General features: G+C 47.0%; 1 protein-coding gene across 3 annotated transcripts in view; it reads right to left on the bottom strand.

The window, feature by feature from the left end:
- LOC126539315 (glycogen debranching enzyme) overlaps positions 1-14,034 on the bottom strand; it is a 175,454-nt gene that overhangs the window by 148,543 nt on the left and 12,877 nt on the right. For all 3 annotated transcript variants that reach the window (XM_055075514.2, XM_055075513.2, XM_050186095.3), the window contains one exon: positions 4,436-4,658. In XM_055075514.2, the coding sequence (XP_054931489.1) occupies positions 4,436-4,658 (223 nt within the window). The remainder of the gene's footprint in view (positions 1-4,435; positions 4,659-14,034) is intronic.

Below are 14,034 nucleotides of genomic sequence, written 5' to 3'. Positions count from 1 at the left end.
TTGAGGCTACAAGAATTTTCATATTCCGTGGTGTACAAGTCTGGCCGCCTGCACCAAGACGCTGACAGCTTGTCGCGTTACCCTGTTGACGACGCTGACTCCTCCAATATTGCCCTTGCTGCTTGCATATTCTCTGTATCACAGCTGCTTCATTTCGCCGACGAGCAACGTCGTGACGCCTACATCAGAGCACTCATCGACCGTTTTGAACACTCTCCGGCCAATGCTACTCTACACCTCTTCATCCTCGGCGACGGCACACTGTACTGTCATAACCTTCATTCGGACGGCTCTGAGTTCCTACTTGTAATACCTAAACACCTCCGCTCAACCATTCTAGAAGAGCTTCACGACGCACCAATGGCAGGACACCTCGGTGTATCTCGAACCTATGATTGTGTACGTCGCCGTTTTTTCTGGCCGGGCCTTGCCCGTTCTGTACGATGTTACGTCGCCGCTTGTGAACTATGCCAACGACGCAAGAAGCCTTCCCAGCTCCCTGCTGGTTATTTGCAGCCGCTCGACATCCCTGCCGAGCCCTTCCATCGTGTCGGCTTAGACCTTCTTGGCCCATTTCTGCAATCTACATCAGGAAACAAGAGGGTTGCAGTCGCGGCGGACTATGCGACCCGCTACGCCGTAACCCGCGCTCTTCCGACCAGTTGCGCAACTGATGTTGCGGACTTCCTCTTACATGATATCATTTTGATGCATGGTGCTCCACGTCAATTGCTAACAAACCGTGGCCGTACGTTTTTGGCCAAAGTCACTGACGACACCATGCGTGCCTGCTCAATACAGCATAAATTTACTGCCTCCTACCACCCTCAACCGAACGGCCTCACTGAGCGTTTGAACCGCACCCTTACAGACATGCTATCCAAATACGTTTCAGACGACCACCGTGACTGGGACCGGGCTTTTCCCTACATTACCATTGCATACAACTCTTCCCGTCTCGAAACTGCCGGCTTTCCCCCGTTTTACCTGCTGTATGGCCGAGAACCGACGCTACCACTGGACACTGCTTCCGTCCACCACAGCTTCAACTAGCGATTATGCCTGTGATGCAATCGCCCATGCTGACCCCGCTCGCCAACTTGCGCGCGCTCGTCTACAAGTGTCTCAAGACAAACAGAAGCAATGCTACGACCTCCGTCACCGTGATGTCTATTTTGTGCCCAGCACCCTCGTGTTGCTTTGGTCACCATCGCGTAACGTTGGCCTTTGTGAAAAACTGCTTGCCTGTTATACCGGCCCATATCGCGTGCTCCGCCAAGTGAGCGATGTCACCTATGAAATTGTTCTAGCCACGCCCACTACGTCCTCCTGTGTGACAACCAGTGACATTGTCCACGTCACCCGACTCAAGCCCTACAACTCTCCACGTGCCTTGGATATTTAAAAGCACCGTGACGGCGCTTTTGCCACCGGGGGGGGGGGGGGGGGGGGGTAGTATTACGATATCATCGAGAGATGCTCAAGAGACGAGCCGTCGCGAGAATGACGATGAAGTGGGTCTGTGCCTTTGGCGCAAGCGAGGGTCGGCCGGGCTGCCTGGCTCCAGTGAAAATAGCCTGTAAATAGCCTCTCTCGTCTCTGTCTTTCCACGCGTAACAATATGGACACTCCTACCAATATGGGCACATTTCTACCGTCGGCATTGGCGTCATCTTGAGGTTCCATATCAAGTTGAGAGGCGAAAAAATTGTCGCCGTGTGTCGTAAGCTGTGTGTGTGAGGGAAAGCGCGCAAGAGTGAGCCAGCGATCACGGCTCAATCTCTTGCGTGTAACGGCAGATTGCGGGGAGGAGGCACGCTGCCTTCTGTCGCGCGCAAGGCTTTGGTGGGAGGGTAAAGAGTGGGGGGGGGGTTCTACTCTGGGTGGCCCAATCAGGCTGTTGTATCTTGAAAGCCATCTGCGATAAGTAGAGCCCATGCTGCGCTGTGTTTTCGCTGCTTAGTTCACGTTCATGCGAGTGGCTGCACAAAGGTCAATTCACTCGCTGCTGCTGCCGCATTTCCTCAGTGCAGCGTTCTGACAGTGAGTTTCCGCAGTCATCAAGTTATATGTGCTCATGTTGGCTTGTGTGCGTGACACCACGCTTGTTAATTTACTTAGTACGCCTATGTTTACAAGTTCATTCAGCCGATAAAACTACTATCCTTACTTCGTATAGCTGGCCATTGATTTGTTATCACAATTGATGCTCAACCTTTTGGATGAAACTGCGACTTTTTTTTTTCCTTCGTTAGTTTGCTCTGCTTCTGGTGCTCCTCCTCCGCATCACCCTTGTTGCTCTCCTCTCCCATCAGTGGGCACATCTTATTGAGAAGCGTGCTTGCTACCGCGCTTGTCGGCAGGATTTTCCCACAAAAGCCGCATTATAACCGGTATTTCATCTCACGCGGCTGCACTCTAAGCGATATACGTATATATGGAGTTCTATGGGAGGGTAAATGGGAGTCAGAAAAGGCTGTGTTGTAGCCACTTCTGCACTCTAAACAGTTACGTCATAAATGGTCTAAGCTGTATAGCACCACACATTGTGGCTCTGCCAGCCGGTGTGATGATCGGTGCAAGGCCTCCATATATTGCAAAATGAAAACACATATATAGCTGCACTCAAATTTCGCATTAGGGAGTATCATAATCGTCGGTGATTTTTTTTAATCTATTTTACGCGTGACTTCACACATGTTGAACTGTTGCTGATTTTTTTTAAGTATGAGGTTTTCATCTCACCTTGTTCATAAGCAGCTTAAGTCACGCTGTGTTTTAACGGAATTATTAAAGAGTTTATTACCAGCTTTATTTTTTTCACCTGAAGACAACTTCCATATTGTGGTTGCTTGGGGAATGTGTTTGAAAACAGGTCGCTCAGGGTGAGGATGGCAGTTCAAGTTTGCTGAAAATTCGGGCCATGTTTGTGAAGTCCTTACGCCTTGAACTGTATGAGCTGACTTACCACACAGAGTGCTTTCTTTGTTTCACAGCTGAGTGCCTTTCTGTGCATGCATTGTACACAGTTGATTCCTTTCTGATCTTTTGTGGCCTGGGAGTGCAATGCCTATGCCACAAAGGACTAAATCCAGCCTTACTGGCAGTTCCCACTTATTTTGGCCAACACTGCTCTGCCTTTAATATAAAGTGTGGCTTCTCTCACATTAACATTAAAAAAAAAAACATTAAAAAACATTAAAAAATTAACATTAAAAAAAAAAGCTCGGAAGTTGGTAAGACTTTAGCTTTGTAAGTTTCCAAGCAGGTTATCAAAGGAATTTCAAATTGCGAAAACTGCAGTGGAAAGGGCAGTTTGCCAGCATACACAGTAAAATTGCACTGGTGGTGCAGCTGCACTTTTATTCACACATGCATTTGACGACTTCCTTGACTATAGTGTACGCAATTACTCTTGTTGAGGCGACTTTGATGGCACTCATCTGCAATGTCATGTGTATTCAGTGGTAGGGAGAAAACTACAATGTGTGCAGGCATCCCGCCATGTGGAGTCGTTCGAGATATAGGTCTGCACCAACGACCTGTGCCTATTATTGAGGTAAAGAAACAGTAATACGGGAAGGGTAGAATTTCAAAAATAATAATAAACGACTGAGACATAACATTAGTCAACAAAACAAAGCCAACTACCTAACACAAGCTCCACTTCCTCCGGCTTTGTTGCGCTTGTCTGCAGGATACACCTGGTATGTATGCGGACTGGGTTGCCCCATACTCCAGTAATACTATTGTGTACATGATTACTCTCACAGAGGCCTGAGCCTTTCCTGCAGCTTTCACAACTGAAATAGCTGTGTGGAAACTGAACGAAATGGAAATTGCAGCCACAAACTTCAGCCCTCCTTGCTGCAATGCATTGTCATCTGCTACTGCATACCACGCTTACTTTCCAAAGCGCCTGCTGTGTGGCCATCAGTGGCACCTGTATAGGCGCTGCACTATGCATATGACGACGTCGGGACATCAGTTCTCCATTTCTGTGTGTCCCGTTTGACCAGGAAAGGCACCAACTGGTGCGCGGGCACCACTTATGCCATTCTCTCTGCATAGTTAGAGGGGCAGGGAGGATGCACAGCTCCAAGCCAGCACTCTGCCGCCCCAAGATTTTGAATTTTTGCTGATTTTTGAATTTTTGCTGGTTAGCTCTTCGTACTAAGCAGATCCAGCTGCCTGCTTTGAGTATTCATGTGCAAAATGCATGCATTTGGTTTGAGATCACGTGACGCTTCTATTAAAGTGATAATTAAAATTACCAGCTTTGTCGTAGCGAGGCTCTGCTGTAGGTTTATATAGAGAAACAAAAAAATTGTGTCATAGGAGGTTAATAGAGTATAGAAGATAGACGTAAACAATAACAGAGTATACAAAATAAACATAAACAGATAGTAAATAAAAATATAACTGCGGGACTTACTCATCATTGCACGTGAAGTAGTAATGAAAGCTTCCTGCCAGGATGAAAGTGATGTCAGCAAAGTATGCTGTCTCATCGTTGGGATTGTGGATGTCCCGGCACCAGTTCACTTCATTATACTGGGTCCTTGAATAAGTGGCGCCGGATGTAAGTGGCGTGTTTATGAAGAACTTGACATTTTTGCCATACAGTGAGGGGCCCAGCATGAACCGCACTTTTGTACCTGGAATGAAATGTCACATATACCACCGATCACTTAGGAGCAGCAGCAAAATCCAGGACACTAATTTTGGAAGTGCACTTAGGTCATTTTTCACACAGGTGCTGCTCCCTTTAATAAATAAGCTTCTATCTGTAACAACTTTTAACAAACATGTGCAGGAACTCTACTCTAAGCATGGTCTGAAGTAGCGCTAACTTGACAAAACACAAGAACAAAGAAGTGAGACACACACATTTTGTTGATTACGCCACTTCGTTCTTGTGTTTCATCAAGATAGCACTACTTAGGACTATGCTTAGTATAAACAAAATTTTCAGCTCTATTAAAGATTTGCATAAATAAAAAATATTAAGCAGAGGTGCATAAATGTTTAAAACTTCCAAATATTCAATAGGAACAGCTTGTTCCAATCAGCCTTCAAATTGAATGGCCACTACTGAAAATTTTAATCACATTTTAGTAGCTTCCAAATATTGTGGGGATGCGCGACTCTCGCGCGTCCCCTGATGTTTTCCCACATAGCGCATCCCCTGATATGCTGTTTTCCCGCACGGCTAGCGTGGCCTGGCGCCCGCAGCGCTCGGAGTGGTACAAGCGCGGTGCGAGAGATGGCGCGACCGTCGCACCGCGGCGGGGTTACTCGGGCGCCGAGGGACAAGGCGCTGGCTCTTTCCCGGCGGGTCGGCGAACAGCGCCGGACGTACCGCGCACGCGCGCCAATCCATGGTTCTGCGAGACCGTCTCGCATGGCCGCCTTGGACACCGTTGGCGTGACTGTACACGCGAACGACCAGGCGTTGGGATCCAGCATGGGGCGAACATATTCGCTCGCTTTGCGGTCGTGGTGAGTCGGACTTCTAGATTTGTCGCGCGCCCATCGGCATGTTTTGGGGATAGCAACTCGGCTGGCTAGCAGGCATTGATCTATGAAAGGTGCAATAAATGCCCTTGTGACTGTTTGCACTACTGTGTTGTCGTTCCTTTGTCCCAAGAGTACGGAGGAGAACCCCGTATCTCCCACAATATCCAGCCCTGACATGCAGAATATTCACAAATGAATTAAGAACAAGCTGCTCTGAACCAAACAGCAAATCGAGAAAAGAGTGGACCAGAAAACATATACAGATAAAGTACACAGCCAGCTACATTTTTGATGTTGCAAATAGCTCGCTTCTAGCGTGAACATGCAAACTAGAATGAAACTGCTATATATGTTGAGCCTACCTCAACCTACTGGCGAAACCTGAAATTGTTCCCTTTTCACAAGCATACCAAAGCAATTATTCCATAGTGTAAGCACATCACTGTAGCTAACGCTGTAATAGTGCAACAAATGGATGAAAATGAGCACTGGTGACATCTTACGACATTGCATTTAACCACAGTGTGCCAAAGTTTACTGTGTAGCCCAGCTCCTGTCTCAGAAAGAAACAAGAAAACAGCCATAAATATTTGGTGATTATGCCAATTCCAGAACTTTCGTGACGGACATAAGTGCATACATGCTCTCAATGAAACAAGGGCCATGGCCGCTCGATAAAAACGCACAGGTGCGGCCTGCCGTATGCGGCAGAGATGGCGTAACTCGCCTAGTGTTCCGGGAAACCGCAGCGGTGCCACCGGTAGGGGAGAGCAGCCGGAGATATTTGCGGCGGATCCACAGATCGCGGCGCGACAGCCCAGCTCGCGTGCTCTCGCCACTATTTAAAGGGCGGTAATAAAGCTCTTATAGCATTAATCATATTAGTAAGCGTGACTACCAAATGTACCAGGTCGGCAATGTTTCCACCAAAATATAGCAACTGTTTGTTTATAGCTAAAGTGGTTGCTTGGGCTAGTTCAGATTGTCCGCGTCTCTTTGTTTCCTCCTTTCTTGCCGTTGCGCCATACATTCGAAGATGTTCGTTTATGCAACAGTTATTTCTGCAACAGCACAGCCGCTTGCTGACAAGTGCGCTTGTATTTACTGAAGCACTGTGTTTTTCACTCTAGAAAAAAGAAGACGTTGAGAGCAACGGAGAAGTTATAACTGCTTTATTGTCCATGTAGGAAAAAGAATACTCTGTGTTGTCTTAATCACAGGCACAGTACTTTCCTGGCGAGAGGCTTTTGAGCCAGGTGTACAAGTCGCTCAACTGACAGGTTAATATCTTGTGCCCAGTTTGCAAGGGCCGGTCGCAAGAGCTTTATCAGGAAAACTTTGCACACTTCCATGGCGTGGCCCTCCACTCTGCAAGTCAGCTCCTGGCATTGCAACAAGTGCGGAAGAAGAAATTTGATACACAGCCGCTCCTTTATCATCGAATTGATGCCAATTTCACCAGCTGAATGGACAACATATATATCTCTGCAGCGTTGAGCGGCAAGGAAGCTTAAAAAGATTTCTGGCTCTTACATGCTCATATCCTTTGCTTGAGCAAGCCTTCCAAATTACACACTCCCTTAGAATGATGTCTTCATGGAGAAACTGGGGACTTGGTTCTTAATGAACTCGGCAGTCTTGTCGCCTTGTGCAACACCATCGAGTACCTTCATAAAATAGGCAATGTCCTTGTTTTTTTGTCTTTTTCAGAAAATTGCGCGCGCTCCTCAGCTCCATCGACCTTATCTTGAAGTGCCTGCAGCGCTCCTTTAAGACGCGCGGCCTCCACTTGAAGGCGGCGCATTGTTTTCTTAGATTCTTCTGTCATTTTTTCAAACTTGAGAGAAGTTTGGCATGATGCATCTGCAAATGATGCAATTTCAGCACAGGTTTCAACCACTGGTTCAGTATTATTAGGCATTACGGTTTCATTGCTGTCAGGTGGTGAACCGTTTTGGCTAACAACAGGCTCGTCATGTGAAGCAACAGTGGCCACGCATTTTGCCCGTGACTGCGGATCATCCTCTCTTCTTTCCAAGCGCAGCCGCTTCTTCCTTGGAGCTGACGTGGTCCTCGTGCTCATGTAGCTGGGATAACTGGGGAACACTGTCGGCACCGCAGTTGGCCAAAACACAGTCAACTTGGCGGTTGCCTTGTAGTGGCGCTCTGTAAAATGCAGAGCACACCAATAACCTGTCATTTGGCTGCCATATTGTTCCTTTCCCGCCAGGTCCCTCCCAGGAAATGTTTCACAGCCATGCTGCCCTGCGCTCTGCGTTGCTAGGGAACTCATGGTAGCGGATTTGGGTGTTCTTCGAAGCATTCGTCATACACAGCGGCACGCAACAGTTGCGCAGCATTGTGCCGCAAGCATAAAAGATCATGCAGGCGTAAGCTGTCTTGAGTGGCACTAAACGGTAACGATGCACGCGAATAAATAATAAAAAAAAAACACTGAGCTGCGCGCACATTTTAATGCTCGCTCCTTCCCGCCAGTGCCTAGCGCGGGCTCTCCCTGACAACTAGCACCCTCCTCGCGAAACACGGTGACAACTGTAAACTCCGCTTCCACGCTCTCGCCCATAGACGACGGCGCAACGCGGCAGGCCGCATCTGCGTGTTTTCATCGAGTGGCCGTGCAAGGGCATACCCAGCACTTTTTCTTAACAAGAAGGGGGGGGGGGGGGGGGGGCAGCGACCAAAGCATGATGGTGGTGGAATCTTTTGTTCTGCAAAAACATCTGATTTATCTGGTCTTTATAAACTGCTTGTAGTTGAAGACTATATATATATATATATATATATATATATATATATATATATATATATATATATATATATATAGTAGAAAAACAGGGATTCTTCAGGCTACCTTTCAAACGTAAAGAACTTGAGTGGTGCTACAAGGTAAACAGAACAAGTATATATATATATATATATATGAGAGAAGGGAAAGCAAGAGGCTCTATTTTGTTACGCATGACCGCATGCACACACGCACGCACACGCACACACACACATATATATATGTATATATATATATATAATTTATGGGAAATATTAGTGAGTCTGATGTGTGTCAAGAGGAAGACATGGTCACATGCAAAAAAGCTGCTTTTGGTTTCTAACATTGCAGTCGTGGCACGGCCTTCACCAGAGTATGACCATGCAAGGAATAGGCCGTTCTTAAGGGCCATCACATTGGCACTATCAAATCATAAATGGTTATTAAAGAAAGCAAGTTCGCCTCAAGAAACGACAGCTGAAACATATTTTGCATTAACCAGTATGGTAAAATGTGAGAAATCAGCTTGGGAACACGTAGAATAATGTGTGTGTGCGTGCGTGCGCACGCGCGTGCATGTTTTTGTGTGTGTGTGTGTGGGCGCACACACATCCCATGTACACTGTAAGCGCGTGCGCGCGCTTACAGTGTACACGGGATGTAGAGTTTGTAGGTTCGGCTCCAACCGGCGGCAGGCAAGTTATCTTTTCATCCACTTTCATTAGCCCGCGTCGCAGAAAATCTGGCGTCGGCGTCCCGCTTCGGTATCCAGCGTCAGTGTTGGACATCACTTAGGCAAAAAGAATTTCGAACCAAATTCCGAACTATGCATACCCAACCACTTCTCTACCACTGAAGTTGCTCACGCCTTGTCTTTCATTCTTTACAAAGTTATTCCTCAGAATTTAGAGAGCCGCAACCAACAAATAAATGTAACAGAAGAAAACCACTGACAGCACATGTTCTTTACGTTAGCTCTTCTCAGACTGAAATATTAAAAGTGCAAAACAATAAGAGAAGATCGACCTGCACAAGAGGCTGTATTTCTACCAGAAAGCTCACCTTCAGGCACAGCATTTACAGACAGCATTTCCCGGTAACCATTACGGTTACATAAGCTGCAGTTGTCGGGAAGCATGAAAAGCAGTAAGGGGTCTTTGAACGCTATTGCGTTCCACTCAAAGGCAATCTTAGGCATCCTCCAAATTTTTCTTTATTATAATCTACATAACAATATATACAGGTAAACCTTGATATAACAAAGGAGGTAAAGGTGCCGATATATTTTTCTTACAAGGAAAGGGGCCACGGAATTTTCCGAATTGTCGGGCAATCGAAAAAAGGCAAATATGAATGAGAAAACAATTTATTTTGACGAATTTGGGAGTCGGTGACGAATGATACGGTTTCATGCCCCGTCGACAATATCTTCACATCAGCAGTAAGAATTGAGCGAAGCCAACTACGCTTTCGCCTGCACTCCACCCCCACAACTGATAGCGAATGCTTCGTCTGCCTCTCACTCCAACAAGTCCTTGAAACTCGAGATTACGCAACATCCAATACTAAACGTACGGGATGACCACTAACATGATGCCACGCCTGCTCGGCACGCCCACTCGAGGCAGATTACCTCTAAAGCAGGGTGTGCAGCAGCTGCCTGTGCGCTCAGTCGCGCTTACAGCCATGCGCAGCCACGGCGGAGATGCGCACCAGAAATCGTGAAGCGCAAACTTATTCCTCCCTTCCCCGCCCCTCGCGCGCGCTTTATCGCGTTACCACGAGTGAGCTTCCCCCCCCCTTTCCCTCTGCTCGCGTGGGAAGGCGAAACTCGTGAAGCCACCATCTTTCTTGTGTCCCCCTCACACACTTTCACTCGCACCTAAAGCACAAAGTGCACAGGCCGTGATAGGATCTTATCGCACTGGGACTTTAGACGGAACATAATGTGGCTGCACTTCGGCGGTTGTTCTTGTCGCGCCACGGGTGATTTGAGAGGAGTCCGTTTGCAAGCAGCTGTTCGGAATTCAATCATTTGACCATCTGCAACCGCGGAAGTTTCCATTTATTGTCTCGGCATTCCTTTGCAGCGGAAGTGAAATTTCGTTATATTAAAATCGCATACAAACACACTTTGTTATATTTACCCCCGAATGCAGAGATCTAACTTGGATCGGGCTTGGACTTGACTTGACGAAGTCGGCCCGAAGCAAGAGGCGGACTCCAAAACGCCCAAGTCGGCTTTCGCGTTTCATAGACGCTCAAGCTGACTTGCTTCGTCAAGTCAAGACTGTGCTTCAATGCAAAAGCAGGTTGCTCGTCTGTGTTCGAGGTTAACAATAAATTTATTAGCGTAAGGCACGTTGTACAGCAATAAAGTATGTATCTTTCCAAATTTCTACCAGGGCATAAGTGCTGAAGTATAGTTTGCATAAATTTATTCCATCTGGCTACGTCCGCCGCTGCGATGGGCAGTGTTGCTTGCGGAAAGCGCGCGTTCCCGGCGGGTTTAAGTGGTCTTCAAGTTTCGGTGTTTTGGCGCGCTTTTTGAGTGGCAGGTTTCGCCATTTTTTCAAGTCGCTGCTACACTTTTAGGCGACCGTGTATTTGAGCGCAAATCAATTTTATGGTCACATTTATTTTGGTTTTAGCTTATCTTTAACTCAGAGGTCTTGTTGCGTGTTTGTATAACTGGCCGTAGAGAAGCGAACGAAATAGTTGGTTCGTATGGTGGTCTTTGAACGGCTTTTGTTCTCGATTGCCGCAAGGCGTTCATGCGCCGTCTGGGCCGGCAACCGGATACAAGAGGCCGAGACGAGGCATACGGTCAGTTTCTGAGGGAGCTCGCGCGTCCCTTTTCGCCTATAGGCATTCCAGGAGGAAGGCGACGGCCCTTGTTCTGCTCGGGCTACGTGACCCTTTGAAGAAAAAGCCAACCTATTCGAACGCACCAGGCCGGAGTCACAAACAAGAAAAAAACTGCAACATGTGCTGCGAACGAAGAGTACCGAGCGCCATAGAGTCCCCTGTCAGGACCCATATGGGTGACAACACCTGATAAAAAACAAAATAAATAAATAAAATGAGACGTGCAAACGATTTGTCTACTTCGCATGGAGGGTTTGTCGAGAACAACGAGAGGGAGAGTGTGGCACAGTCGTAGACATCGCAAATTGGCAGCGCGTGTCGTCTGCTCGGAAAGTGTCATCTGTTAGGAAAACAAGTTGTGGGGCTCGCGCGACGGCCGCGCGCCGCATTTGGTACGAAATTGCTGTTCTGTCAACAGGCTTTGACGCTGCAGTGTCGCACTCACGTACGCTTTCCTCCCAAGAGAATGCCCCGCAACGCAAGACGGCACCCCGTTTTACAGAAGACGAAAAGAGCCTGCTGACAACACTCGTGAACGACTACAAGCATATTGTGAAATGCAAGAAAACTGATGTCGCGTCGTTGACCAAGAAGAATCAGACATGAAAAGAAATAGCAAAACATTATAATGCCAACCACGGTATTAGGCGGCGCGATCACCTGCAACTGAAACAATGCTGGACCAACCTGAAGCAAAAGCAGAAAGAGGAAGCTGCGAAAGAAAAGGGAAAGCGCCACAAAACTGGTAAGCGCACACGTTCTGCATGTCTGGCTTATTTTGGGCTACTTTTTATTATGTTAATGCCCATTTTTCGTATTCGGTGGATGTGTGCGTGACAGTTCGGAATGCTGAGCGTAAATATGATCGTGAGCGCTAATAACTGGTGATGGCACGTGTAGTCACAGGAGATGAGAAAATACATTCGCAATCAATCTTTCCGCGACTGCGGGAAGCGCAACAGCATCGGGCGCAGGTGCTTCGCGATGAGCAGAGTCACTTTTCCAACTGCGCGGCACACTGTTGACTGAGGAATGCAGACCGGACCTCCGGTGATTGTTTGAAACGTGCCAGCGCCGTAAAACATCACAGCCATCAGCAACTGCAGCATGGGAGGCACACAGGCGGTCCTCTGTTGTCCCCGCTTACCTGGATAGGAAACATAGCGAGAAGTCGCACGGCGTTCTTCGTGAATCTGTAGCGACCGAGGAATTGTTCGTCGTCGTACAGCTCCATCGGATTCCCTCAGTCGTGTAGGGTGGGTCGCGGAATTTTCAGCAAGGGCTGCGCCTCTGAAAATGCTGTATCCACGGCGTGGCAAACAAACTCGAAAGCAGCTAACCTCCGCACGACGTCCGTTCGGGAGGCTGCCATGTTGGAATAACACACGAAGTCAGTTTCAAGCTAGCCTGGGAGCAGACTTGAAACTAGAGCGGACTTCGACGCAGCCAAGTCGTTCGCAAGTCGTCCGCAAGATCAAGCACGATTTACAACGCGCGGCGAAGCTGTCTTGAGACTGCCAGAAGTCAAGTTCGAGCCAAGTTAGATCTCTGCATTCGGGGGTTAGGTTCTAAATACGTGGTGTTCTATGACAAGAAGGTATGAAAAATTAAATACTTTGCGATATCAAGAATTTCGTTATATTGAAGTTCGTTATATCAAGGGTTAATTGTATATGACCATATAAAGCCAACAGACAATGTAGCCATGGAGAGCACTGGGAATATTGGCTGTGGTTGAAATTGAAAAAAGGGAAATGAAAGTGGACAAAAAGATAACTTGCCACTGGTGGGAAATAAACCCACTACCTCCGCATTATGTGTGCACTGCACTACCAATCATGTTACTGCGTAGGCTATCAATCCGTCCACTCACTCGCTTAGATATCTTTGTTTACTAGATCTAGCGCTGGGAGTGTTAGGCAGCACCACTCAAAGTCATGGTGGGCAGGTGTGGAACATCCTTTTTGCTTGATGGTGTCACGTAACATGTGAACTTAGGAGAACAGGCACGTGGCTAATTTATTTATTTATTTAGGGATACTGTAGCCCTCACTTGAGGGCCATTACAGGAGAGGAAAAAAATAAAAATTGAAATTTCAACATTGACAATACAACGTTATACATCATTGTCAAACACAAATTACTGGCAGGATGAACAAACATACACAGCATAACAGTAAGCATGATCAGGTCTCAATTATCCCGTTGCCTGTAATACAATTCTAATAGACTACAAAATTCGTTAACATTTTGTGCTGTTACAGTGCAGTCTGGAAGGCCATTCCATATATTAATAGACGAAGGAAAGAACGAGTATTCAAAACCATCAATGCGTGTTTTATAAGGCTGTACACTAGCACTGTGGTTTAAACGCGCACTGTGTTTGAAAGGGGGTCGAATGTATGTTTCTTTGTTTATTCTTATTTGATTTCTGGTTATCTGGAAAAATAATTTCATTCGTTGTTTTTCTCGTCGTGTTTCTAGCAGTTCCAAGTCACAACATTTCAACATGTGTGTTACAGAATCGGCTCTCCGATAACGCGAACAAACAAAACGCACCGCGGTTCTCTGAATTTTTTCGAGTTTATCTCGCAAGTAGAGTTGGTGAGGGCTCCAAACTGGGGAGGCGTACTCCAAAACCGGGCGAACAAAGGTTTTGTACGCAATCAGCTTCAAATGTGTTGGTGCATGCTGCAACTTTTTTCTCAAGAAGAACAGTTTCCTGTAAGCCCTAGAGCAGACCTCCTCCACTTGGTGGCGCCAGCACAGGTCGTGATTAATGATCACTCCTAAGTACCTAAAGCTACGTACATTCAACAAAGAGTTATCACCAATTTTATAGTCAAAGGAAGGCACATTTT

The sequence above is a fragment of the Dermacentor andersoni genome, chromosome 11, assembly GCF_023375885.2.
Source record: "Dermacentor andersoni chromosome 11, qqDerAnde1_hic_scaffold, whole genome shotgun sequence".
In the NCBI taxonomy this organism is placed as follows: Eukaryota; Metazoa; Arthropoda; class Arachnida; order Ixodida; family Ixodidae; genus Dermacentor; species Dermacentor andersoni.
This window is presented reverse-complemented; position numbering and strand designations above follow the sequence as displayed.